The 27075-nt window shown below is 44.5% G+C and overlaps 1 protein-coding gene across 6 annotated transcripts in view; it reads left to right on the forward strand.

The window, feature by feature from the left end:
* Positions 1-27075, forward strand: part of SEC16A (SEC16 homolog A, endoplasmic reticulum export factor) — a 300868-nt gene that overhangs the window by 143564 nt on the left and 130229 nt on the right. For 3 of the 6 annotated variants that reach the window (XM_069241597.1, XM_069241599.1, XM_069241601.1), the window contains exons 21-22: positions 20735-20820; positions 26371-26418. In XM_069241597.1, the coding sequence (XP_069097698.1) occupies positions 20735-20820; positions 26371-26418 (134 nt within the window). The remainder of the gene's footprint in view (positions 1-20734; positions 20821-26370; positions 26419-27075) is intronic. The other 3 variants (XM_069241598.1, XM_069241600.1, XM_069241602.1) reach the window with 1 other exon arrangement.

Below are 27075 nucleotides of genomic sequence, written 5' to 3' on the forward strand. Positions count from 1 at the left end.
ACAGGCCAGTGCTAAAATGTATTCTGCATCTTAGATTCTTCACTGATCATTATAAACCAAGCGGTTCCACGCTGCATGCAGGGACAGTGCATCTCTAGTTAGGCCGATATACACATGCATTATCGGATATGGCCAAGAAGATATTGCCGGTAGTTCTGGAGGACCTTAGCTCCTCATTGCCCCAGGCAATCCAGGACTGGCAGCACTTGGCCAAGTATATCATCTACACAGGCTTGGATACCACAGACTGCATTGGAAGGGCAGGTGCTTCAGTTTTTTATTTCATCCAAGCATGTCTATGAAGGACAGTTGGAATCTACGGTGATGTCCATGCATCATTAAGGAAATAAACCCCTTTGGGAGAGAGACAGACTGCTTTATAATGCCTTAAAGGTAGCAGAGCTCCAGTTCTTTCCTTGGTGCTGTTGACCCCTGGAAAAGCAATTTATTCACCAGTTCTGAAAATTCAGGGACTATTCCAGGGGGCAAGTGTATAGGCTGAGACCATCCAGTGATGCAGCAGACAACCCAGTCCAGACTAGGCTGTGGACAGAGAACTGTCAGACAACACACAGGCCAACAGTTGCACCTGTGCTCAAACTTACCCCCTCCTAACTCCCCACACCCCATCCCACCCTGCTAAAGTGCCCAGCAACCTGCTTTGGTTTCTGCTCAGCACTGCATGCCCAACCATTGGGGGACAGGATCCATCACTTCCTCCAGGGTTGGCAGTCGATCATGTCAGACAGATGGATCTTGCAAATTATTCAGAAAGGTTATGCCCCACCTTTTTCTCTCTCTCTCTCGCAACCAATATTCTTCCCACACCAAAACGAATTTCAGAGGAGGCACTCCCATTGCGCTCTAAGAGCCTATTTTAGACCTCTGAAGAAGAGCAAATTCAAAATGCACACATTGGCTCAGATACTTTCTGCCTTGGACCCATTAGACTGGATGGTGTCTTTGGATTTGCAGGACGTGTATTTTCATCATCTGTCTTGCAGTTCCACAGGTGTTACTTGTGGTTCAAGGTGGGCCAGGAAGTTTTTCAATTTGCTCCCTTTCGCCCTCACGAGCACCCATCAGGTGTTCAGGAAAGTGATGGTATTAATTTAGTCACATCTTCGGAATTTTGGGCGTTCCTGTATTCCTATTTGTAGACAAGTGACTGCTGAAGGCAGACACTCCACAGTAAGTCATGGACTACCGCCACTCAATGGCGGAACTCCTAATGTTTGTGAGTTTTACTATAATCGGTCCTGAATCCATCAGAGGCTTCTAATCATTGGTTTCATCCCGGACATGGTGAAGATCAAGGTTTTCCTCCACCGCAAGAAGCCCAGGGCGTTCATGAAGCACTACTTCCTTGACTGCCTGGCCCACCCGAAAGATCACTTTGCTCACTCGGTTCAGCAAGATTTTTTTGATTTGGGTCCCCTCCACCAATAAGTACCTTGTTCTTCTACGAGCAGATGCTTCACCTGTTGGAAAATCCCAAGTGCCAGGCTGAATCTGGATTTCTCAAAGCAATTGTTGTTGCATGCCCATAGTCGACACCATTTGCCTCTGTCTGTACACTTCCCTGGAAATGACAGAGTGAGCTACGTATAGGTGACATTCCTGCATGATGACATCAGTTCCTTTCTTTACACACCTTTCTTTACACACACTTTGGCACAGATCCGAAGCGTCAGTCCAAACTTTGTTGGTTCTACCAATGTAATCCAACAAAAGCTTAATGTGCCAGAGAAAATATCTCCCCAAAAGACTACCAGTTTTCAGTTGTACAGAAATAAAAGGAAGCAAGTGACTATTAGATTCTCAAGACGTGTGCCTTGATGTTTCAGTCCTGGCACACTTGAAATCGAAAAGTGTGTGCTGATGCACCTGAAAGCGGTCAGGGAGCATGAAACACATGGGGGAATCTTGCTTGAAGCATCACTAGCTTTCCAGGCTATGGACAGTTCCCGCTGCAAATCCTCAAAACTAAACACAAACCAGTTGAAGGAAGGAAAGCTTGCACTGTCTTACCACTGGCAATTGCCCGGGATAGCAATCCAAACAATTGTTTTTTTGCTCGCCATGTCACCTCGATTTAGATCCAGCCATTGTGAAATTAGTCTTGACCCTGCACTTATAGAACCAGTTCAGCCTGAAATGCCAGGCCCTCCATGAATCAGAACACAGCTTGCCTCAATTAAGGCTGTTCAGTTAGGGGGGGGTTGGTGCCAATGGCCCAGTAAACACAAGACCCACATCTGGGCATGCCCTTGCCACTTAGAGCAGTACACCAGACACACACGTTGATGGGGATTTATCTCTGCAGTAGGAGGTTATAAGCCAAGGACTTTGGCCCTACAACCCTAATCCCAAAATAAGCCCTTTACCCATGGCTACACCTAGTGCGGATTCCAGTTAATTTTGAGAGGGGTGTCTAACCCACTGGCACTTTGTATGTCTTGGTAAAATCATTCCTTTATCTAAAGAGGGGTTGTAGGTTTCCACCTCATCATCGTTGTCATTACTGTGAGGTATGTGATCAATCTGTTGTTTGGAAATGGTCCTTTTTGCAGGGTTATTCCCAAACATTTTTCCTCTAGCCTCCTGTTTTTGACTGTGTTGCATTTCATTTTTGCTGGCTTTACGTTTCTGGGCACTGTACCACTGTTAACCAGTGCTAAAGTGCAAGTGCTCCGTGTCTAAATTGTATTGATTGGTTTATCCATGATTGACATAGTTGATTTACTATTAAGTCTCTGGTAAAGTGCACGGTGTGTGCCCAGGGCCTGTAAATTGAATGCTACTAGTGGGCCTGCAGCACTGATTGTTCCATCCACATGAGTAGCCTTGTAAACATGTCTCAGACCTGCCACTTCAGTGTAAGTGGGTGCAGTTCTTAACTGCCATTTCGACCTGGCAACTGCACCCACTTGCCAGGCCCAAACAATCTTTTTTGCTCTGTGTAAGTCATCCCTAAACTAGACCCAAGGCAGCCCTATGGGCAGGGTGCAGTGTATTTAAAAGGTAGGACATTTACTGGTAAACTTTACATATCCTGATAGTGAAATACTGTTTCACTATTGCAAGGCCTATCTGCCATAGGATAACATTGGAATTGCCTTGAAATATCTTCTAAGTGTAATTTCCAGTTTGAAGCACATAGAGTGTGGGTCTCTGAACTCACAATTTAATCATTCATTTTTGGTAAAGTTGTTTTTTAGATTGTAAGTTTGAAAATGCCACTTTTAGAAGGTCTGCATTTTCTTGCTTAACAATTCTGTCTCTCTGCCTGTTTGCTGAATACATGTCTTGGCAGGCTGACATTTGGGATGTTTGTGCATTCACTCTAAACAGTCACATAAGGGAGCTGAGGTGTGCCTTGCATATCCTGATGGCCATTTACTAGGCTGATGGTGTCTTCCTTTGCTAGAGTGGTGGGAGGAGCTGACACTTGCACCTGAATAGGGCTGTGGCTGTCTTCACACAAAGCGGTCTCCAACCTCCTGCAGTGTGTCTGGGGCCAGGGCAATGAAAAGCAGGGTCTTGTGCACTACAAAGACTTCTCTTTGAAGTGTGCCTACATCAACAACAGAAATGCTTATAAGTACTGGACCTCTGACACCAAATAGTTAGAATCCTTCTGGACTGAGGAAATTCTGCCACGAAAAAGAGCTGGATGCTATAGGAGGGAATGCCACTGTCTGATGCTGTGTTGTGCTGGCCTACTGCTTGCTGCTTCTGCCCTCAGAGTGAAAGGACAGGACTTCTACATCCTGCTTCCAAAGGTGCTCCTAGGGCTTGGACTGATCTTGCCTCCTGTTAAGTAGTCTCAGGGACATCAAAGACTTCACCTGCCAGTGTCTGGGCGCTTCTGCTGAGTATCCTAACTTGCCAAGGGTTGTCCACTTCAGTCCCTTGGAAATGCAAGCTGGTGATCTGAAGGAGAAAATCCACTCATCAACGCGCTGCAGCAGAAGAATCGATGCAGCGCCTGTCTCTCAGATTACGGATCCACGCATCGCTTGACTTGCGGCTGAAGAATCACCGCAGTGCCTTTTTCTCTGCAGTCCTATGGATTTTCCATGCATCGTCCCCATGGTGCCAGTTTTTCATCTACCGCACCGTAGTTAGGAACTGCATGTCTAGAAACCGACGCATCACCTATCCTGCGAGGAAAGATTTGTTGTCTCGTCTCCCATGCCAGCAAAGAACCGAGGCATCGCCTCACCTGCGAAGAAAGAATCGATGCTTCACCTCCCTTGTGCAGTTGGGAACCAATGCATTGCCTGTTGGCCACATAGTCTTAGTTTTTGACGCATCTCATGTACTTTGTGCTAAAGAGATACATCCATTGATCCTATGGATTAAGACTTGTTTAAACTTCTAAAAAGTGATAACTTGTGTATGTTGGTGTTTTGTTGCTTTTGTCTTGTTTTACTCCGATAAATATTGGATCATTTTCTAAACTGTGTGGAGTCCTTTTTGTGGGGTGGGCTGGGGGGGGGGGGGGTGCGTCCCTACTTAGCAAACCAGTGCTAACTAGAGACCGCATTTCTAACACTGTTGAACGGAATATTAGATGAACAACACTTCAAGCCTTTTACACTGCTGTCATTGTATAAGGTTTTGCGGATTACTTTCCAGTGATGTTGGTTGTTGTAAGGAAATGCCTCCTTGGCATGGTTACCCCCTGACTTTTTGCCTTTGCTGATGCTATGTTTTGATTTGAAAGTGTGCTGAGGCCTGCTAACCGGGCCCCAGCAACAGTGTTCTTTCCCTAACCTGTACTTTTGTTTACACAATTGGCACACCCTGGCATCCAGGTAAGTCCCTTGTAACTGGTACCCCTGGTACCAAGGGCCCTGATGCCAGGGAAGGTCTCTAAGGGCTGCAGCATATCATTTCTGGATTTCTTTCCTCCTCCACCCCTCCATTACTCCAGTCAATCTAACTAACAAACTCTCATATCTGCGGGCTCAAATTAACTCATAATAATACTAAAACTGTACTCATTATTTAACAATACTAATCCATCACTAATTCTTGTTGGGTTCCAGAGTAGCGTGCTACTCATCGAAAAGCACTTCGACGCCTCGTCAGGGGTAGTAAGCGCTATATAAATACGATTACAATACAATACAATATCTTATGCCACCCTGGGGACCCCTCACTCAGCGCAGACACACACTGCTTGCCAGCTTGTGTGTGCTGGTGAGGACAAAACAAGTAAGTCGACATGGCACTCCCCTCAGGGTGCCATGCCAACCTCACACTGCCTATGCAGTATAGATAAGTCACCCCTCTAGCAGGCCTTACAGCCCTAAGGCAGGGTGCACTATACCGTAGGTGAGGGCACCAGTGCATGAGCACTGTGCCCCTACAGTGTCTAAGCAAAACCTTAGACATTGTAAGTGCAGGATAGCCATAAGAGTATATGGTCTGGGAGTCTGTCAAACACGAACTCCACAGCACCATAATGGCTACACTGAAAACTGGGAAGTTTGGTATCAAACTCCTCAGCACAATAAATGCACACTGATGCCAGTGTTGGATTTATAAAACAAATGCACAAAGAGGGCATCATAGAGATGCCCCCTGTATTTTACCCAATTGTTCAGTGCACGACTGACTGGTGTACATTTTATTGTAACATACACCCCAGAGGGCACCTTAGAGGTGCCCCCTGAAACCTAAACCGACTATCCGTGTAGGCTGACTGGTTTTAGCAGCCTGGCACACTCGAGACATGTTGCTGGCTACATGGGGAGAGTGCCTTTGTCACTCTGTGGCTAGTAACAAAGCCTGCACTGGGTGGAGATGCTTATCACCTCCCCCTTGCAGGAACTGTAACACCTGGTGGTAAGCCTTAAAGGCTCACCCCGTTTGTTACAGCACCCCCTGGCATTCCAGCTAGTGGAGTTGCCCGCCCCCTCTGGCCACAGCCCCGCTTTTGGCGGCAAGGCCGGAGGAGATAATGAGAAAAACAAGGAGTCGTCACTGGCCAGTCAGGACAGCCCCTAAGGCAAACTGAGCTGAAGTGACTCTGACTTTTAGGAATCCTCCATCTTACAGATGGAGAATCCCCCCAATAGGGATAGGAGTGTGACCCCCTCCCCTTGGGAGGAGGCACAAAGAGGGTGTAGCCACCCTCAGGGCTAGTAGCCATTGGCTACTGCCCTCCCTGAGCTAAACACACCCCTAAATTCAGTATTTAGAGGCTCCCAGAACACAGCAAGATAGATTCCTGCAGCCTAAGAAGAAGAGGACTGCTGAGCTGAAAAACCCTGCAGAGAAGACGGAGACACCAACTGCTTTGGCCCCAGCTCTACCGGCCTGTCTCCCCACTTCGAAAAGACACTGCTCTAGCGACGCTTTCCCCAGGACCAGCGACCTCTGAATCCTCCGAGGACTGCCCTGCTCTAGAAGGGCCAAGAAACTCCCGAGGACAGCGGCTCTGTTCATCCAAGACTGCAACTTTGTTTCCAAAGAAGCACCTTCAAGACAACTGCATTTCCCGCCGGAAGCGTGAGACTTGCAACTCTGCACCCAACGCCCCCGGCTCGACTTGTGGAGAAACAACACTTCAGGGAGGACTCCCCGGCGACTGCGAGACCGTGAGTAGCCAGAGTTGCCCCCCCTGAGCCCCCACAGTGACGCCTGCAGAGGGAATCCCAAGGCTCCCCCTGACCGCGACTGCCTGACTCCCAGATCCCGACGCCTGGAAAAGACCCTGCACCCGCAGCCCGCAGGACCTGAAAGATCAGAACTCCAGTGCAGGAGTGACCCCCAGGAGGCCCTCTCCCTTGCCCAGGTGGTGGCTACCCCGAGGAGCTCCCCCCCCCCTTTAGAAAATATGTATCGCTGCTATGTCATAACAATAAAATACACACACACACTCTTTAAACCTGTTTGACTAAGTATATGTTACCCATGGTTCTAATTATGTATTGTATGTGCATATGTATGTGTGTATTCATGTGTGTTTGTATGTATGTATATATATATATATGTTCGATGGCATATGTAGCTGCAGATACACATGCTGTGCATATCCCGCCATCTAGTGTTGGGCTTGGAGTGTTGCAAGTTGTTTTTCTTCGAAGAAGTCTTTTCGAGTCATGAGATCGAGGGACTCCTCCCCTTTTGGCTCCATTGCGCATGGGCGTCGACTCCATCTTAGATTGTTTTCTTTCCGCCATCAGGTTCGGACGTGTTCCTCTTCGCTCCGTGTTTCGATTCGGAAAGTTAGTTAAATCTCGGAAAATTCGACGGTATTGTTTGCGTTCGGTATCAGGTTAGTTATAGCAGATCGACACCGAATAAAAGAAGAGCTCCGGTAGCCCTTCGGGGCATCTATTCCCCGGCGGGGCCTGGTCGGCCCGACCGCGTGCGTCTTCAAGGCTCATGGAACGGACCCCATTCCGCTTCTGCCCCGAATGCCACAATAAGTATCCTTACACAGATCCGCATTTGGTCTGTAATTTGTGTTTGTCCCCCGAACACAAAGAGGATACTTGCGAGGCCTGTCGGGCATTTCGGTCGAAGAAGACGCTACGGGACCGGAGAGCTCGAAGGCTTCAAATGGCATCGGTGCCGTCAGGCCACCACGACGTCGAAGAAGAGGAGACTTTCTCCATTGCCGACTCGGGCGAGGCCGAAAGTGCGCAGCCGGCGAAAACCGTGAGTAAAACTCCCCCGGCCAAAACTCACGCCAAAATAATGAAAGCCCAGGGGACGCCACCGCCGGCAGGCCATGGCTTAACCCGTAAACACGGTGACCAACCATCAGCACCTAAAAAGGGCACACATGTGTCGAAGTCATCCGACTCCGGTCGATATACCAGCACAGAGTATACTCGACACCGAGATACCGGTTCCGACCAAACTCGACACCGAGATACCGGCTCCAACCAAAGTCGGCACTGAGAGATCGGTACCCCGAAACCAAAAAAGGTGGCTTCGGAGCCGAAAAAGACTGCGGAAAAAGTTTTGGTGCCGAAACACCCAGCATCGGAGCCGAAACAAAGCTCTTATTCCGAAGAACAAGGCCTTTCAGCACAACTACAAGGCCAAAAATTTGGACAAGAATTAGAGCTGGGAGAGCCAGACTATACACAGAAGGCTCCATATTCAAAAAGATGCAGGGAAAATAAGAACTCTTCCCCCTATTAAAATGAAAAGGAAACTTGCTTTCCAAGAAACAGATAAACAGCCAAAAGCAAAAGTGGCTAAAGAAAAAACTCCACCACGTTTTTCGCCACCACCATCGCCACAGCACTCACCGCAACTGTCCCCAAGTGCAACACCCCCAATGATGCAATCTCCAACAGACACAGGGATGAGCCACGATGACCCAGATGCATGGGATCTATATGATGCACCAGTATCTGACAATAGTCCGGATTGCTACCCGGCAAGACTGTCCCCACCAGAAGACAGTACTGCTTACATGCAGGTAGTGTCCAGAGCAGCTACTTTTCACAATGTAGCACTGCATGCTGAACCTATTGAGGATGTCTTTTTATTTAATACTTTGTCATCAACACACAGCCAGTACCAGAGTCTGCCGATGTTACCAGGGATGTTAAAACACGCAAAACAAGTGTTTCAAGACCCCGTCCAATGCAGAGCCATTACACCTAGGGTTGAAAAAAAGTACAAGCCTCCCCCTACGGACCCTGTGTACATCACGTAACAACTAACACCTGACTCAGTGGTAGTAGGCGCAGCCCGCAAAAGGGCAAACTCACAGACCTCTGGAGATGCACCACCACCCGACAAAGAAAGTCGAAAGTTTGATGCAGCAGGGAAAAGGGTTGCAGCACAGGCAGCCAATCAATGGCGCATTGCCAATTCACAGGCTTTATTGGCAAGATATGACAGGGCTCATTGGGATGAAATGCAGCATTTTATTGAACATCTTCCCAAGGAGTTTCAAAAGCGTGCACAACAAGTGGTGGAGGAGGGCCAAAGTATCTCCAACAACCAGATACGATCGGTTATGGATGCAGCGGAAACAGCCGCCAGAACTGTAAACACAGCGGTCACTATTGGGAGACACGCATGGCTCTGCACCTCCGGATTTAAGCCTGAGATCCAGCAGGCTGTGCTTAATATGCCCTTTAATGGACAGCAGTTGTTTGGGCCGGAGGTGGATACAGCTATAGAGAAGCTAAAGAAAGACACTGACACGGCCAAAGCCATGGGCGCGCTCTACTCCCCACAGAGCAGAGGCACCTTTAGGAATCCACACTTTAGAGGGGGGTTTCGAGCCCAAAGCACAGAACCCTCAACCTCACAGGCCAGACCCACATACCAGGGCCAGTATCAAAGAGGAGGCTTTCGGGGACAATATAGAGGTGGACAGTTCCCTAAAACCAGAGGGAAATTCCAAAACCCAAAGACCCCACAAACTAAACAGTGACTTCAATGTCACAAATCCCAAACACACAACACCAGTGGGAGGGAGACTCACAGATTATTTAAAAAATTGGGAAGAAATAACTACAGACTCGTGGGTCCTAGCCATTATCCAACATGGTTATTGCATAGAATTCCTACAATTACCACCAAATGTGCCTCCAAGAACACACATGTCCAAACAGCACTTGGATCTATTACAACTAGAAGTCCAAGCGTTGTTACAGAAAGAGGCAATAGAACTGGTACCCAACCATCAGAAAAGAACAGGTGTTTATTCCCTGTACAGGGAGTGCAGAATTATTAGGCAAGTTGTATTTAACGCCACTACATTTTCTCATGTATCTCTCCTTTGACTTATCGCAAACCTCATTTTATTACTGTGAACTCCTGAAACCCTTTCTACAGACTCTGCTCTCCTCCTTCTACTGATCCCAAACCTCATCTTACTAATATGATCTCCCAATTAACACTTTCTAGATTCTTCCCTCTTCTGTCCCTCCAATATCCTCTTCAATCCAACTAACAGACTCCTGTCCACTGCTCAAATTAACTCCTATTGCTCTATACCAATCCACCTCTAATCATTTTGGGTTCCAGAGTAACATGCTACTTGCCGAAAACCACTTTGACGCCTCGTCTAGGGTAGTAAGCACTTTATAAATACAATAATGATTATAATCCTACTATTTCTCCCAATCATTTTGCCAACCTGCATACTAAGTAAGATACTTTTACTGACTTTACTGTTGACTGTCTCTTTGCCTTTGACCCTTTACAGTGTTCTGCTGCCCTTTGGTTGTTTATGCTATACAGGGAGTGCAGAATTATTAGGCAAGTTGTATTTTTGAGGATTAATTTTATTATTGAACAACAACCATGTTCTCAATGAACCCAAAAAACTCATTAATATCAAAGCTGAATATTTTTGGAAGTAGTTTTTAGCTTGTTTTTAGTTTTAGCTATGTTAGGGGGATATCTGTGTGTGCAGGTGACTATTACTGTGCATAATTATTAGGCAACTTAACAACAAAAAAAATATATACCCATTTCAATTATTAATTATTACCAGTGAAACCAATATAACATCTCAACATTCACAAATATACATTTCTGACATTCAAAAACAAAACAAAAACAAATCAGTGACCAATATAGCCACCTTTCTTTGCAAGGACACTCAAAAGCCTGCCATCCATGGATTCTGTCAGTGTTTTGATCTGTTCACCATCAACATTGCGTGCAGCAGCAACCACAGCCTCCCAGACACTGTTCAGAGAGGTGTACTGTTTTCCCTCCTTGTAAATCTCACATTTGATGATGGACCACAGGTTCTCAATGGGGTTCAGATCAGGTGAACAAGGAGGCCATGTCATTAGATTTCCTTCTTTTATACCCTTTCTTGCCAGCCACGCTGTGGAGTACTTGGACGCGTGTGATGGAGCATTGTCCTGCATGAAAATCATGTTTTTCTTGAAGGATGCAGACTTCTTCCTGTACCACTGCTTGAAGAAGGTGTCTTCCAGGAACTGGCAGTAGGACTGGGAGTTGAGCTTGACTCCATCCTCAACCCGAAAAGGCCCCACAAGCTCATCTTTGATGATACCAGCCCAAACCAGTACTCCACCTCCACCTTGCTGGCGTCTGAGTCGGACTGGAGCTCTCTTTGCCCTTTTCCTATCCAGCCACGGGCCCATCCATCTGGCCCATCAAGACTCACTCTCATTTCATCAGTCCATAAAACCTTAGAAAAATCAGTCTTGAGATATTTCTTGGCCCAGTCTTGACGTTTCAGCTTGTGTGTCTTGTTCAGTGGTGGTCGTCTTTCAGCCTTTCTTACCTTGGCCATGTCTCTGAGTATTGCACACCTTGTGCTTTTGGGCACTCCAGTGATGTTGCAGCTCTGAAATATGGCCAAACTGGTGGCAAGTGGCATCGTGGCAGCTGCACGCTTGACTTTTCTCAGTTCATGGGCAGTTATTTTGCGCCTTGGTTTTTCCACACGCTTCTTGCGACCCTGTTGACTATTTTGAATGAAACGCTTGATTGTTCGATGATCACGCTTCAGAAGCTTTGCAATTTTAAGAGTGCTGCATCCCTCTGCAAGATATCTCACTATTTTTGACTTTTCGGAGCCTGTCAAGTCCTTCTTTTGACCCATTTTGCCAAAGGAAGTTGCCTAATAATTATGCACACCTGATATAGGGTGTTGATGTCATTAGACCACACCCCTTCTCATTACAGAGATGCACATCACCTAATATGCTTAATTGGTAGTAGGCTTTCGAGCCTATACAGCTTGGAGTAAGACAACATGCATAAAGAGGATGATGTGGTCAAAATACTCATTTGCCTAATAATTCTGCACTCCCTGTATTTTCTAATACCAAAAAGGACAAAACTCTGAGACCCATCTTAGATCTCAGAACACTAAATCTTTACATCAAATCAGATCACTTTCACATGGTAACACTTCAAGACGTGATCCCCTTGCTCAAACAAGACTACATGTCAACATTAGATCTCAAGGATGCTTACTTCCATATACCCATACATCCTTCACACAGGAAGTACTTAAGGTTTGTAATCCAAGGAGTGCATTACCAATTCAAAGTGTTACCATTCGGGATAACAGCACCAAGGGTATTTACAAAATGCCTTGCAGTAGTAGCCGCACATATCAGAAGACAGCGTATTCCCGTATCTAGACGATTGGTTAATAAAAACCAGCACTCAGAAACAGTGTCTTCAACACACAAAATACGTCATAGAAACCCTTCACAAACTAGGGTTCTCAGTAAACTACCTAAAATCACACTTACAACCGTGTCAAATACAACAATACTTAGGAGCAACAATCAACACAAAAAAAGGGATTGCCACTCCAAGTCCACAAAGGGTACAAGCATTCCAAAACGTAATACAAAGCATGCACCCAAACCAACAATATCAAATAAAAATAATGATGAAACTACTAGGTATGATGTCTTCATGCATAGCCATTGTCCCAAACGCAAGATTACACATGCGGCCCTTACAGCAGTGCCTAGCGACACAATGGACACAAGCACAGGGTCAACTTCAAGATCTAGTGTTGATAGACCGCCAAACACACACCTCGCTTCAATGGTGGAATCCTATAAATTTAAACCAAGGGTGGCCTTTCCAAGACCCAGTGCCTCAATACGTGATCACAACAGATGCTTCCATGCTAGGGTGGGGAGCACACCTCAACCAACACAGCATCCAGGGACAATGGGACACTCAGCAAAAACAACTTCATATAAATCAACTAGAACTACTAGCAGTGTTTCTAGCATTGAAAGCATTTCAATCACTAATAGCCCACAAACACATTCTTGTCAAAACAGACAACATGACAACAATGTATTACCTAAACAAACAGGGAGGGACACACTCATCACAGCTGTGTCTCTTAGCACAAAAGATTTGGCATTGGGCGATTCACAATCACATTCGCCTAATAGCGCAATACATCACAGGAATTCAAAACCAGTTAGCCGGCAATCTCAGTCGAGATCACCAACAGATCCACGAATGGGAAATTCATCCCCAGATACTACAAACCTACTTCCAAAACTGGGGAACACCGCAAATAGACCTATTCGCAACAAAAGAAAACGCAAAATGCCAAAACTTCACATCCAGGTACCCACAGTCTCACTCCAAGGGCAATGCGTTATGGATGAGTTGGTCAGGGATATTTGCTTACGCTTTTCCCCCTCTCCCACTCCTTCCGTATCTAGTAAATAAATTGAGTCAAAACAAACTCAAACTAATACTAGTAGCACCAACTTGGGCACGACAACCATGGTACACAACACTACTAGACCGGTCAGTAGTGCCTCATATCAAGCTACCAAACAGACCAGATCTGTTAACTCAACACAAACAACAGATCAGACACCCAAATCCAACATCGCTCAATCTAGCAATCTGGCTCCTGAAGTCTTAGAATTTGGACATGTAGACCTTACACAAGAATGTATGGAGGTCATCAAACAGGCTAGGAAACCTACTGCAAGACATTGCTACGCAAATAAATGGAAACGATTTGTTTATTACTGTCCTAATAATCAAATTCAACCGTTACACGCGTCCACGAAAAACATTGTAAGCTACTTACTACACTTACAAAAATCTAAGTTAGCTTTTTGATCCATTAAAATACATCTCACAGCAATTTCTGCCTATCTGCAAATTACACATTCAACGTCACTATTTAGAATCCCAGTCATAAAATCATTTATGGAGGGTCTAAAAAGGATCATTCCACCAAGAACACCACCAGTTCCTTTGTGGAACCTCAATATTGTATTAACACAACTCATGGGTCCACCATTTGAATCCATGCACTCTTGTGAGATGCAATACTTAACATGGAAAGTAGCCTTCCTAATAGCTATCACATCTCTTAGAAGAGTAAGTGAAATACAAGCCTTTACCATACAGGAACCCTTTATACAAATACACAAACATAAAGTGGTTCTATGCACAAATCCCAAATCTTTACCAAAAGTTATATCACCGTTCCACTTAAATCAAACAGTGGAACTCCCAGTGTTTTTTTCCAGAACCAGACTCTGTAGCTGAAAGAGCATTTACATACATTAGACATAAAAAGATCACTAATGTATTACATTGATAGAACCAAACAATTTTGCAAAACAAAACAATTGTCTGTAGCTTTTCAAAAACCTCATGCAGGAAATCCAATATCCAAACAAGGCATTGCCAGATGGATAGTTAAGTGTATTCAAACCTGTTATGTTACAGCAAAGAGAGAACTGCCTATTACACCAAAGGCACACTCCACTAGAAAAAAAGGCGCCACCATGGCCTTTCTAGGAAATATACCAATTACAGAAATCTGTAAGGCAGCCACATGGTCTACGCCTCATACATTCACTAAACATTACTGCGTGGATGTGTTGACAACACAACAAGCCACAGTAGGACAGGCAGTATTACGAACATTATTTCAAACAACTTCAACTCCTACAGGCTAAACCACCGCTTTTGGGGAAATAACTGCTTACTAGTCTATGCATAGCATGTGTATCTGCAGCTACACATGCCATCGACCGGAAAATGTCACTTACCCAGTGTACATCTGTTCGTGGCATGAGACGCTGCAGAGTCACATGCGCCCTCCCACCTCCCCGGGAGCCTGTAGCCGTTTTGAAGTTGATCTTGAACATCTGTATATTTGTAAATATATTACTTTAAACTACATTGTGTACATACATATTCACTCCATTGCATGGGCAATATTACTAGCATATACAACTCCTACCTCACCCTCTGCGGGGAAAACAATCTAAGATGGAGTCGACGCCCATGCGCAATGGAGCCGAAATGGGAGGAGTCCCTCGATCTCGTGACTCGAAAAGACTTCTTCGAAGAAAAACAACTTGTAACACTCCGAGCCCAACACCAGATGGCGGGATGTGCACAGCATGTGAATCTGCAGCGACTAATGCCACGAACAGATGTACACTGGGTAAGTGACATTATATATATATATATATATATATATATATATATATATATATATATATATATATATATATATAATATAATATACAATTAATCCAAAATAAAGATAAATAGATTAAAAACATGAGTTAAAATCTACTAAAAAGAGGTAGTTTAATACTACCACACTAATTATGACCACAGTTCCTACCCAGTAGCCAATAAGCATCCCAATTGCTGTTGATTGAATAAATAAATAAATGGAACAAAAATTCACTGAGACGAGACAGAGATTCCTCCAAAGAAAATACAAAGAGATCAGAGCTGGGGAACTAAAAGCAAGAGCTCGAACCAGAGAGAATATATTGAACAAATCAATGATGAAAAAACCTCAGGAAGATACAACCATCAGATTTGTAATGACATACACCAAGGAGAGCCATTTGATCTCGAAAATCCTAAGAAAATATTGGGACATCATAAAAAAGGATCCAGAGGTGGGACAATTGGTGGGGGGAAAAACCTATGGTTACCTATAAAAAAGTACCATCTCTACAGGACCTTCTGGTTAATAGCCACTTCCAGATCAAAGAACAATCGGACTGGCTCTCGAGCCAAACATTGGGTTTTGTTTATTGTAAGAAGTGCAAAACATGCCGCATTGGGATGAACGTGAAGGAATTTGATGACTCTGGTGGTAACAAGATCATTATCAACAAAAAGATCACCTGTAATTCCAACTATGTGGTATATGTAATTCAATGCACAATTTGTCCTTTAAAAAAACGCATTTTGGAACACATCAGAGCCGTGCAAAATAAGGACACAACCTATGCTATAGCAAAACACCTTATGACTCGTGATGCAGCTAAATGAACAGAGATTAGATTTTTTGGTATTGCAAGAGTAGATAGAAATGAAAGGGGAGGAGACAGAGTTACAACTGAGATGTTTGGAGTCACGGTTCATAATACAGCTCAAAACCAAAAGCCTGAGGGGTCTGAATGGGGAGGAAGAACTGTATCATCATCATCTGTAGGTTGAGGATATATAACGCTCTTGTTAACAGTTATTAGATAAGATTACCTGTGGATGTATAAATAGAGAACATTTATAGATAAATATCAAGGAAATAATGAGGTTAATTTAGGATGTATATGAGAAGGTGTGAAAACAATAATAGATAAATGTACCAATCTATCATCCGGTATATACAGGAATTACAGAGGTAATTGTATTAAATAAGGTTAACAGTCCCAATAGAATAGGTTGAGAAATGAACATAATTATTGTTGTTAACAGCGATATTTTTGCACATATTAATTTATATAATCTGTGTAGCGTTGGGCAGGTTTTGTGGTGCTGGGGAGCTTGGTTTTTAATGCACAACACTTAATGTATTTTAAATAGACCTCATGTCCCACAATGCACTGATAGGGGCCATAGGAGAGACACTATAAATAGGGGACATGGAGATAGGACTAATTTACTGTGATCAAGACCAGTAGGTCGAAACGCATCGGTGGTGAAGGATGGTGATTTAATTTTGACTGCAATAAAAAGAAATAACTTCCTCCTGGAGTGGGGTAGTGAAGTTGCTTCTATATTTAATATATGACATTTGAGCATATGCAAGTGCCAATTCAGCCACTGATAAAGCCCGGTTGCAAATTATCCAATCTGCTAGTGAACACATGGCCATACTAATCACAACCGCTTCTCTAATGTCAGAATCCAATACTCTTAAGGCTAGCTGGGAGAATCTCAAATCCAGTAATCGACACACAGGGGAAAATCCCTTTCTTGCAGGGCAATCTAAGGCCAGGACACATAAAGACAAAGTGAGCAATGATATCACGACCAGTATTGCACGATGGACAAAGTTAACTAAAATCTCTAGAGTTCCCCATCTCCCTGCAAATTCAGCCAGTGGAAGTGTTCTATGGTGAAACTTCAGGTAACGGTGTTTAGAGAAGGAACCTTGTATGGAATTTAAGGACTCTTCGTAGAGAGGAGTAATGTAATGATCTAAGAACTGGTTCGTTAAGCTTCCTGAAGAACATTTTCAAATCTGCTCACCCCAAACATAGTCCCAGCACCTATCTTTAATGAGCTGCTTCGGAATCCGAATGGCTTCATCAGGAATGACCTACAAAACTTCCAGGTCAAGAGCTTTAAACATCCTCTTTAAATAAAACAACCAAGGAATCCCCAAGTGCTCTGAAAAGGATAGAAGTTCTCTAATGGAGGACCTGTAGGACTCCGATTCCGGTGTCGTCCAGAGCCTATGCCAGAACAGGAGAGGTCCAGGCTGGATTGTAAAGGATATTGGGTACAACCTATGTCCTGTAACAAAGGAAGTCACCCTATATAGACAAAATCATGCGTACCCTCAAGGGGGAATTATTAGCAACAATTCTTAGTGAGGAGGCTTATGAGAATTTAATGTCATAAATTTTGTTTTAGATATGTTCCACTTGAGGCCTGGATCAGAACAAAACAGCATGGAACTATTTAATATGTATTGCAGACTGCTTGGAATTTTGGAACTAAGCAAGGGACCTGCACCTGTTTACTTTTGGTGTCTTGAGTTTGACCATGACCTGAATTTGTCCTGTCTAGCCACGCAGTGAATCCCAAAGGTTTGAGGGAGCACTCCTTCAAGCTAATGGCAGCCCTTCGTTCGACGCTTCGCCGTTCAAGGTCCTGGTCAAAAGGGAGGTCCAAGGACTGGTCACGGAGTCCAAGGTCGTCCTCCCACTACAAATCTTTGGGCCATTTGGGTAAGTCCCGGCATAAGAAGAAGTCAAATCGTGCTTCGACTTTTCCACAACCATCTGCTGACGATACGCAGGAGCATCAGCATTCTAGCACTTGATTTGCGGTTGTTCCAGCTCTTGGGCTAACTCAATGCTTGCCTGAATTTCCAGAAGCTGGAGCGACCTCAGCCCAACTTAAAGAATTGTATGATGCCATGTGCCTGTTTGGGTGCAGTGACCCCTCCAGCACACTTTAGGGCCCCGTGGGGTCAGCAGGAGACCCTTCTGCTTCTGTGCTGATGGCACCATCTCCAATGGGGCCCCCAGGATTCATTCCTGGATCCAGACCGACACGGTCATACCACCTCCATCTTTCCCAGCACTGGTCTCTATGTCGACTCTCTTTGCCGCGCCTCCCTCCCCATTTTAATCCCCGATTCCGATACGGAGCCAGAAGGGTGGACCAGGATCCTTGCCTCCCAGATCAGATCCTGAGCTCTGTTCCCATGAGATACGACTCTGGGAGGAATGGTTGTGGTCACTGGACCGTGAAAAAGTCCAGCATTATTATCAAGATATGGAATGGTGTGAGGAACAGGGTGAAGCTAGTGGTCTGTACACTTGACAGATGCTGGCATGCTTTTTTCCCCTACCATGGCTACGGAGGAGGGAACGTCTTGCGCAATGGTGGTATGGAGGGCTACGGAGATCCTTGACCTTCATTTGCCCTTGGTGGCAGTCAAGAGCAATGTCATGACCGAATGCTTCATCTAGGAGTCCTCCCCATCTGAAACCTTCCTCCCATTTAATGGAGCCCCTACAGATGTCCTTTTGGGCACCCGGTCCAAGCCCAACACAGGGGCTCCTGTGAATAGGAAAACTGTCAGTCGCCCTGCCCCAGGGGACCCAAGTTTTCTCACTCAACACCCCAACCCTGAGAGTTTGGTGGTCTTGGCTTCTACCCCCCATGTTAACCCTGGTTTGTTCCCTACCACTCCACCGGTAGGGAATCCAAGAGGCTGGGGACACTTGGGAAGATGTTTTCTTCCACCCGCCTAACATTGCAGTTTGTGAGCATCTCCATCATCTGGACCCCAAAGGAGAGTTGTTGTTCTACCTGGACTGCACACAGAAATTGCAGGGAGACGATCAACTCTTTGCAGGGTATGTCAGAGCTAAAAAGTGTTGTGCTGTGCAGGAAAGGACCATCTCCAGATGGGTCGTGTTCTGCATTAAAACCCACTACGCTTTGGCCAAGAAGCAACCCCCTGGGGCTTGCATGCTCATTCTACCAGAGCCTAAGCCACAACCATTGCGTTAACATGCAGAGTTCCAATCTTGGATATCTGCCAGGCAGCAACATGGGTTTCCCTGCACACATTTAGCAAACATTACTGATTTGACAGTCAGCTACGTCGTGATTGGTATTTGGCCCATTTGGTCCTGCAAGACTTTCTGGCCTGAAATTGGCCCGCAGACCCATCTTCGGGGATTGTATTGCTTGGGTATCTGTTATAATGTAAGAAATATGTAGCTAGCAGTCTCTATCAAATGAGCACGTTGGTTACCTTCAATAACTCCTTATCTGGTAGAGACTATAACTACTTGTAGATTCCTTACTGACGCACCCATCCTCCCTGCTCTGCGAAGAGATTTCTAGGGACAGGCCTGTTTCTCCTTCACGCCCCAAGTTTTCAACACCAGTGATCAGTGTTCTTCATGGCTCAGTGCTTCTGACATGGAAAGTCATGAAAAGAAACTGACATCAGCCCACCAGGGTGGTGTCCTATAGAGGTGCTACCTATATAGGTTCCGCAGTGGTCACTTCTGGTCAGATGCCGCCGACAACACATGCGGAGGCAATCAACACCACCTACCAGCACGTAAGGTTAAGGCTCACAAAAACGCTTCTGGATCCAGTCTGTTGCCTGTGATCTTTCTAAGGTAAGGAACCTAGCTGAATATAGTCTCTACCAGATAGGGTGTTACACAAGGTAAGTAACTTGTTCATTTCTGCATAAAGGCTGGAAAACCGTCTTGGAACAAAAATGAGTGACAGAATTTGAAGTGAAATGCTAGACTGAGCGTTATTGACAAAAATCCAAGAGTTCCTTCAAGAAATAAAAGCATACACAATATTGAATCTCAGATCCGAGTTGAAAAAAAGATATTAAGAAGAACTAGGAAATTCTAAAACAGTTCCTAAAATTAGTGGGAGTAGGAAGTTTAATTTAAATTAAGCAATATATGGAAAACAAAGCAATTTGAACATTAAAAGATGCGATGGTCGCTATATTTGGCCTAACAACATTGCAGAGGACGTCCGGAGATTGGCAAAAGTACCAAGGAGCAAGGGAAGTCAGACTATTCTTACAATTCTGTGCAAAATGTAGGGAAGGAGAAATTAAAGCAAAAGTGAAATACTAAATATTCATTAAATAACCACGGAGGTTGGGTGGAAGGAGCAAGAGTGAAAGGGTAGTGTAGAGGAAAAAGTAATGAGGAACACAAGTGAAAAGGAAGGTGAAGCAGGCAAAGAAGGTAGTTGAAGCCTCATAGAATGGTGTAAAACAAAAGAGCCCACTTTGGAGAATTAGGCCACCACATTCAGGGATGGCTATGGTCACACTATATATCTTATGTATTGTATTTATACCTTTGTGTTTGCTTTGTCCTGCACCATGAAGCTTATAATATTGCATATAATATTACTTGGTTAATCAAGAATACAACCAACCAATGATGTAACTTTGCAATCCAAATACCCTGCTTTCCCACACGAAGAACCAAGATATTTTGTTTGCCAATTTTTAATGAACTTCCTAAAACTTCAAAGTAGTGTAAATGAGTGTGCCGCAGTGCCTGGAGATCTCCTTATGCAATTTACCTGCCTTTGTATTAGGAAAATTCTAGCACTTGAGATAACCAGTTTTGTTTTATTTTTCACTGTGCCAGTGTCTCACAATTAAATGATTTTTATGCACACATATCAAAATCTTGAATCAATTTAAGTGGCTCTCTGACAAACATTGTAAATACCAATGTTTATTTTGAAGGATTGAGAAGATTTTCCCAAGACTCGCCTACAAAAAAAACTTTATATGATACAGGAATTGATTACAGTGGTTCAGTGGGAAAAGTGGTAAGTTGCCATATTGAAATTTGATATTTATCTTTATACTTGTATCTTCTCATGGAACATTTCCTGACATTGTGTGGTAAAGTTAATTTGGCAAAGAGTTCAATAGGAAGAAAGTTTAGCATTGTAAGTAAACTGGGAAAATATAATGGGAACTTGTGAATTTATCAATCTCACACATTAAGAAATAAGTTTTCCCTCTGAATGATTGGATGCTGATACCATTACCGTCTGGATTATGCACATTTTGTTTAACAGCTGTGGCATAGGCCCTCTTTAGAATTTATATACTTTACTTTCTCTTCCAAATTTGGCAACTATTTCTTATTTTCAATATGTTTTTATTAACTCTTCAAACAGGACTAGTAACAGTAATCTGTTTGGTCAATGCTTGTCCCTCCATGCCCCCTATATACAGGCCTGTCCTTTTTTCATATCAAATATGAATGTAAAAAGTTCCAGACATAAACTGCAGATGAAGTTGTATAGTTTTAGCTCGCATTAAAGAGGTTTCTTCTCATATTTGTAAATCCTAGGAACCCATGACAAATGAACTCTTTCAGTTTCCCTGTAAGTCCTTGTCTGTAGGCCAAGTAAATGTGAAGGGTGTTCTAAAGTTCCACTCCTACGTTACTGTCAAGCTCTGTTTCAAGATTCCCAACCTTCTTATTTGTTTAGTGTAAGGAAATGCCTCCTTGGCATGGTTGCCCCCTGACTTTTTGCCTTTGCTGATGCTATGTTTACAATTGAAAGTGTGCTGAGGCCTACTAACCAGGCCCCAGCACCAGTGTTCTTTCCCTAACCTGTACTTTTGTATCCACAATTGGCAGACCCTGGCATCCAGATAAGTCCCTTGTAACTGGTACTTCTAGTACCAAGGGCCCTGATGCCAAGGAAGGTCTCTAAGGGCTGCAGCATGTCTTATGCCACCCTGGAGACCTCTCACTCAGCACAGACACACTGCTTGCCAGCTTGTGTGTGCTAGTGAGAACAAACCAAGTAAGTCGACATGGCACTCCCCTCAGGGTGCCATGCCAGCCTCTCACTGCCTATGCAAGTATAGGTCAGTCACCCCTCTAGCAGGCCTTACAGCCCTAAGGCAGGGTGCACTATACCATAGGTGAGGGTACCAGTGCATGAGCATGGTACCCCTACAGTGTCTAAACAAAACCTTAGACATTGTAAGTGCAGGGTAGCCATAAGAGTATATGGTCTGGGAGTCTGTCAAACACGAACTCCACAGCACCATAATGGCTACACTGAAAACTGGGAAGTTTGGTATCAAACTTCTCAGCACAATAAATGCACACTGATGCCAGTGTACATTTTATTGCAAAATACACCCCAGAGGGCACCTTAGAGGTGCCCCCTGAAACTTAACCGACTGTCTGTGTAGGCTGACTAGTTCCAGCAGCCTGCCACACTAGAGACATGTTGCTGGCCCCATGGGGAGAGTGCCTTTGTCACTCTGAGGCCAGTAACAAAGCCTGCACTGGGTGGAGATGCTAACACCTCCCCCAGGCAGGAGCTGTAACACCTGGCGGTGAGCCTCAAAGGCTCACCCCTTTGTCACAGCCCAGCAGGGCACTCCAGCTTAGTGGAGTTGCCCGCCCCCTCCGGCCACGGCCCCCACTTTTGGCGGCAAGGCTGGAGGGAACAAAGAAAGCAACAAGGAGGAGTCACTGGCCAGTCAGGACAGCCCATAAGGTGTCCTGAGCTGAAGTGACTCTAACTTTTAGAAATCCTCCATCTTGCAGATGGAGGATTCCCCCAATAGGGTTAGGATTGTGACCCCCTCCCCTTGGGAGGAGGCACAAAGAGGGTGTACCCACCCTCAGGGCTAGTAGCCATTGGCTACTAACCCCCCAGACCTAAACACGCCCTTAAATTTAGTATTTAAGGGCTACCCTGAACCCTAGAAAATTAGATTCCTGCAACTACAAGAAGAAGGACTGCCTAGCTGAAAACCCCTGCAGAGGAAGACCAGAAGACAACAACTGCTTTGGCTCCAGAAACCCACCGGCCTGTCTCCTACCTTCCAAAGATCCTGCTCCAGCGACGCCTTCCAAAGGGACCAGCGACCTCGACATCCTCTGAGGACGGCCCCTGCTTCGAAAAGACAAGAAACTCCCGAGGACAGCGGACCTGCTCCAAGAAAGGCTGCAACTTTGTTTCCAGCAGCCTTGAAAGAACCCTGCAAGCTCCCCGCAAGAAGCGTGAGACTTGCAACACTGCACCCGGCGACCCCGACTCGGCTGGTGGAGATCCAACACCTCAGGAGGGACCCCAGGACTACTCTGATACTGTGAGTACAAAAACCTGTCCCCCCTGAGCCCCCACAGCGCCGCCTGCAGAGGGAATCCCGAGGCTTCCCCTGACCGAGACTCCTTGAATCCAAAACCCGACGCCTGGGAGAGACCCTGCACCCGCAGCCCCCAGGACCTGAAGGACCGGACTTTCACCGGAGGAGTGACCCCCAGGAGTCCCTCTCCCTTGCCCAAGTGGAGGTTTCCCCGAGGAAGCCCCCCCTTGCCTGCCTGCAGCGCTGAAGAGATCCGTTGATCTCTCATAGACTAACATTGCGAACCCGACGCTTGTTTCTACACTGCACCCGGCCGCCCCCGCGCTGCTGAGGGTGAAATTTCTGTGTGGGCTTGTGTCCCCCCCGGTGCCCTACAAAACCCCCCTGGTCTGTCCTCCGAAGACGCGGGTACTTACCTGCAAGCAGACCGGAACCGGGGCACCCCCTTCTCTCCATTCTAGCCTATGCGTTTTGGGCACCCCTTTGAACTCTGCACCTGACCGGCCCTGAGCTGCTGGTGCGGTGACTTTGGGGTTGCTCTGAACCCCCAACGGTGGGCTACCTTGGACCAAGAACTGAACCCTGTAAGTGTCTTACTTACCTGGTAAAACTAACAAAAACTTACCTCCCCCAGGAACTGTGAAAATTGCACTGTGTCCACTTTTAAAGTAGCTATTTGTGAATAACTTGAAAAGTATACATGCAATTGAAATGATTCAAAGTTCCTAATGTACTTACCTGCAATACCTTTCAAACAAGATATTACATGTTAAATTTGAACCTGTGGTTCTTAAAATAAACTAAGAAAATATATTTTTCTATAACAAAACCTATTGGCTGGATTTGTCTCTGAGTGTGTGTACCTCATTTATTGTCTATGTGTATGTACAACAAATGCTTAACACTACTCCTTGGATAAGCCTACTGCTCGACCACACTACCACAAAATAGAGCATTAGTATTATCTCTTTTTACCACTATTTTACCTCTAAGGGGAACCCTTGGACTCTGTGCATGCTATTCCTTACTTTGAAATAGCACATACAGAGCCAACTTCCTACATTTAGCCTTTCTTGCATTCAAAGATGACATAAGACAGCATCATCTTCTGGTTCTATATATGTTTTAAATGATCTCCGGGAGACATATGCAGACTTCTTTGTATCACAATACATTCTGGCATGGCCACCAAAACACCTTTGTAAAGTGAGTTCAGCTGCAGCAGTTCAACCTTCAATAAGGTGTAACTACAGATATAAAAGTTTACTCAGTGTGTTGTTTGTGAACTGAGCACGTCTTTGATAACTTAGGTTATTTGCCTCATTACTCAATTGATTGGTTGATTACAGTTTGTCATGAACCTTCTTGGGTGTCTTTTTACTCTTAGGCAGTTTGTTGATGTATAGTGTACATTAGTACGTGGATGAGTAGTTCATAAGAGCCCTATCGCTTCATCTCACCCTTTCTAGTTTTAAACTACACATCGAAACACTCCATATTTGGATTCCATTTATTGTGCTAACCGAAAATAAAATGCATAAACTGCCTGATCAATTGATCCATAAAAGCTCCATCAGGTGGTGCAATGATCTAGAAGATGGAAAGTTATCTTGCCCCACCCTATTCATAGACACTGAAAACAGCATACAGATTAAAAGCAAACCTGAGAAGCTGGATTATTAGTGGCACTGATTTGGTAGTTTCCCCATAAAAGATAGTCCTTGACTGGATGTCCTTATTTCCCATGCTTAGCATATTATTCCTGCTCCTTCCAATATTTTGTCTTTTGGGCGAACTTTAGTATAAATTAAACTATTTGGAAGACTGCAGTTCGTCCAAGTATATTTTGGTATGCAGGCCCTGTAGTCAACCTCTACTGAGCAGTGTGCGTTTGATTCCTTTGCAAGTGGTTGGGGTCCAGGCTTTGGCCAACTGCATTGCACACGGCTGAATGACATGCAGAGTGGGAGTTGGGTGCTTGCACAGGTGTTGCTCGTATACCCCACACAGTTGCTGGCCATATGATCTAGTAATCACTTTTAGGAAATATGTCAACAATACTCACTGCTATCTGCTATGTGCATTGGCTTTTAAGCGTAGTCTGTAGCGCCTGACTACAAACTGTGGCCATATGCTCTACTTCTGTTTTTCTTGTTTTAGTAGTCTCTGGAGTGAAAGCTACATTAAAAAAAAATGCACAAAGCTTGGGTGAAAAGAAACCAGGTTGAAAGGGTTATAATTTTGGACCAGTGAAGTTGGCTCTAATAAAGATTATTTTTATTAGTTATATATTTTATTATATTGTTTTTTGGCATTTCAGTTTTTAGGGTCTTTAGAATTGGAGTTGAAAACCCTGAACTGTACACCAAAAAGTATTTTTAATTTATAAAAAGTTATTTATACTTTAATTTGAATGGATAGAATGTCAGGCTTAAATAAGTATTGGAAATGAGCTTTTCTAGTGAACGGTTATTGAAAACATATATAAATAATAATGCATGTGGTTTGTGGACTGAAAGTAGAGAAGTCCACAGCCTTTAGCCAAAAGTGCCTCGAGCTCCTTTTGGCAGCAACAGAACTTTTGGTTGCTTTGCCATGGAATTCCCGCTGAGCCCATGGCCTTCAGTTTTAGAAAAGGTCACTACATGTAAATATTTACTGTGGCTTACAGAATGTGGTTAGATGAAATTGTGGGTCCCTTGGTGTTTTGTTTATAGTGTGCATTTGCAACAAACTGTTGTTTAAAAAAAAGAAAAAACAAAGTAATCTGGTGCATGACCCAGAAGAGGTAGCATGCAATCCTGTAACAGAAAGACTCCCTTTAAATCAATGCAGAAACGAAGCAGCAGTAGCACCTCTTTTTGGAGCCATCAATTTCTGGCCTCGATTCATAAACCTATTGCCGAGCTCTGGGGATCAAGTGCCAAGAACCTTTTTTCAACATTTGAGCAGTTTGTGCTTAGTCTTTCCTAACTTTATATCCCTACAAATGATATCCAGTCCAAATGCATGTTTTTTTGTTCCCACATATGTTGGGATTCTAAAGGTACTCCACGTTAGTGATTTGTCTTTGAGGGGGCCTGAGAAACTACTGTTTTTCCCCTAAAATTTGTATTCATTACACGTTTACAGTGCTACAGTAACCCCCTTCCCTGCTGCCAGAAGCAGGCATAAAGCTCTACAATACCCTGCTGGGGAAGAAAAGATGAGTAATGTCTATTTAAATGTGGACTGTGTTTGTTTCCAAACAGGCATCAGGATACCGATCAAGAACAGCATCTCAGTCATCTGCCTGGAGGGTATGACCTAGCAAGTCATGGCTCTGGCTCACCCTTAATCAAAGATCACACAAATTGTCTGGTGAAGGGAATCTCTAATGATTTTCACATTTGTAAATCACTTGGTGAAGGAAATTTACATTTTAAAACGTATTTATTTTTGGTGTTTTGCAGAACGCCATGTGTCATCTCAGACACCTCAATCATTCCCTCGCTTGCTTTATCTTACTGAATTTCCAGCACATCAGGAGGAAGTCATGAGTGGCCTTTCATTACAAATTATGATGAGCAGTGCTGTAATACTTGGTTGTCTGATTGAAATACTCAAGAACCACTCAGCCTTTGGCCTGGTTGGCTAACATACCTTGCTAACGTACCTGATAGCCAGCCTATTGCTTGCAGTTTGTTTTTCTACCGTTATAAAGTGCCCTCCCCACTCAAAGCGCAACCTCTTGCTGACAGGCTATTTCAGCACTGTGTCCTTACACCTGAACAATCAATTTGTAATCTTGTCTTTACGCGGGCACTTCTTAAAGGAAGTCCTAATTCATCATTGCCCCACATCTTCTGTGAGTGATCAAGCGTGTGTTGCAGGAGGCTACTTATTGAATTGCATTGCTTACACTTTAACCAAATTGTCAAGTTTTCTTTTTAATGTGTAGCTTGTATTACTTGCCA

This window comes from Pleurodeles waltl, chromosome 6 (genome assembly GCF_031143425.1).
Source record: "Pleurodeles waltl isolate 20211129_DDA chromosome 6, aPleWal1.hap1.20221129, whole genome shotgun sequence".
NCBI lineage: Eukaryota > Metazoa > Chordata > Amphibia > Caudata > Salamandridae > Pleurodeles > Pleurodeles waltl.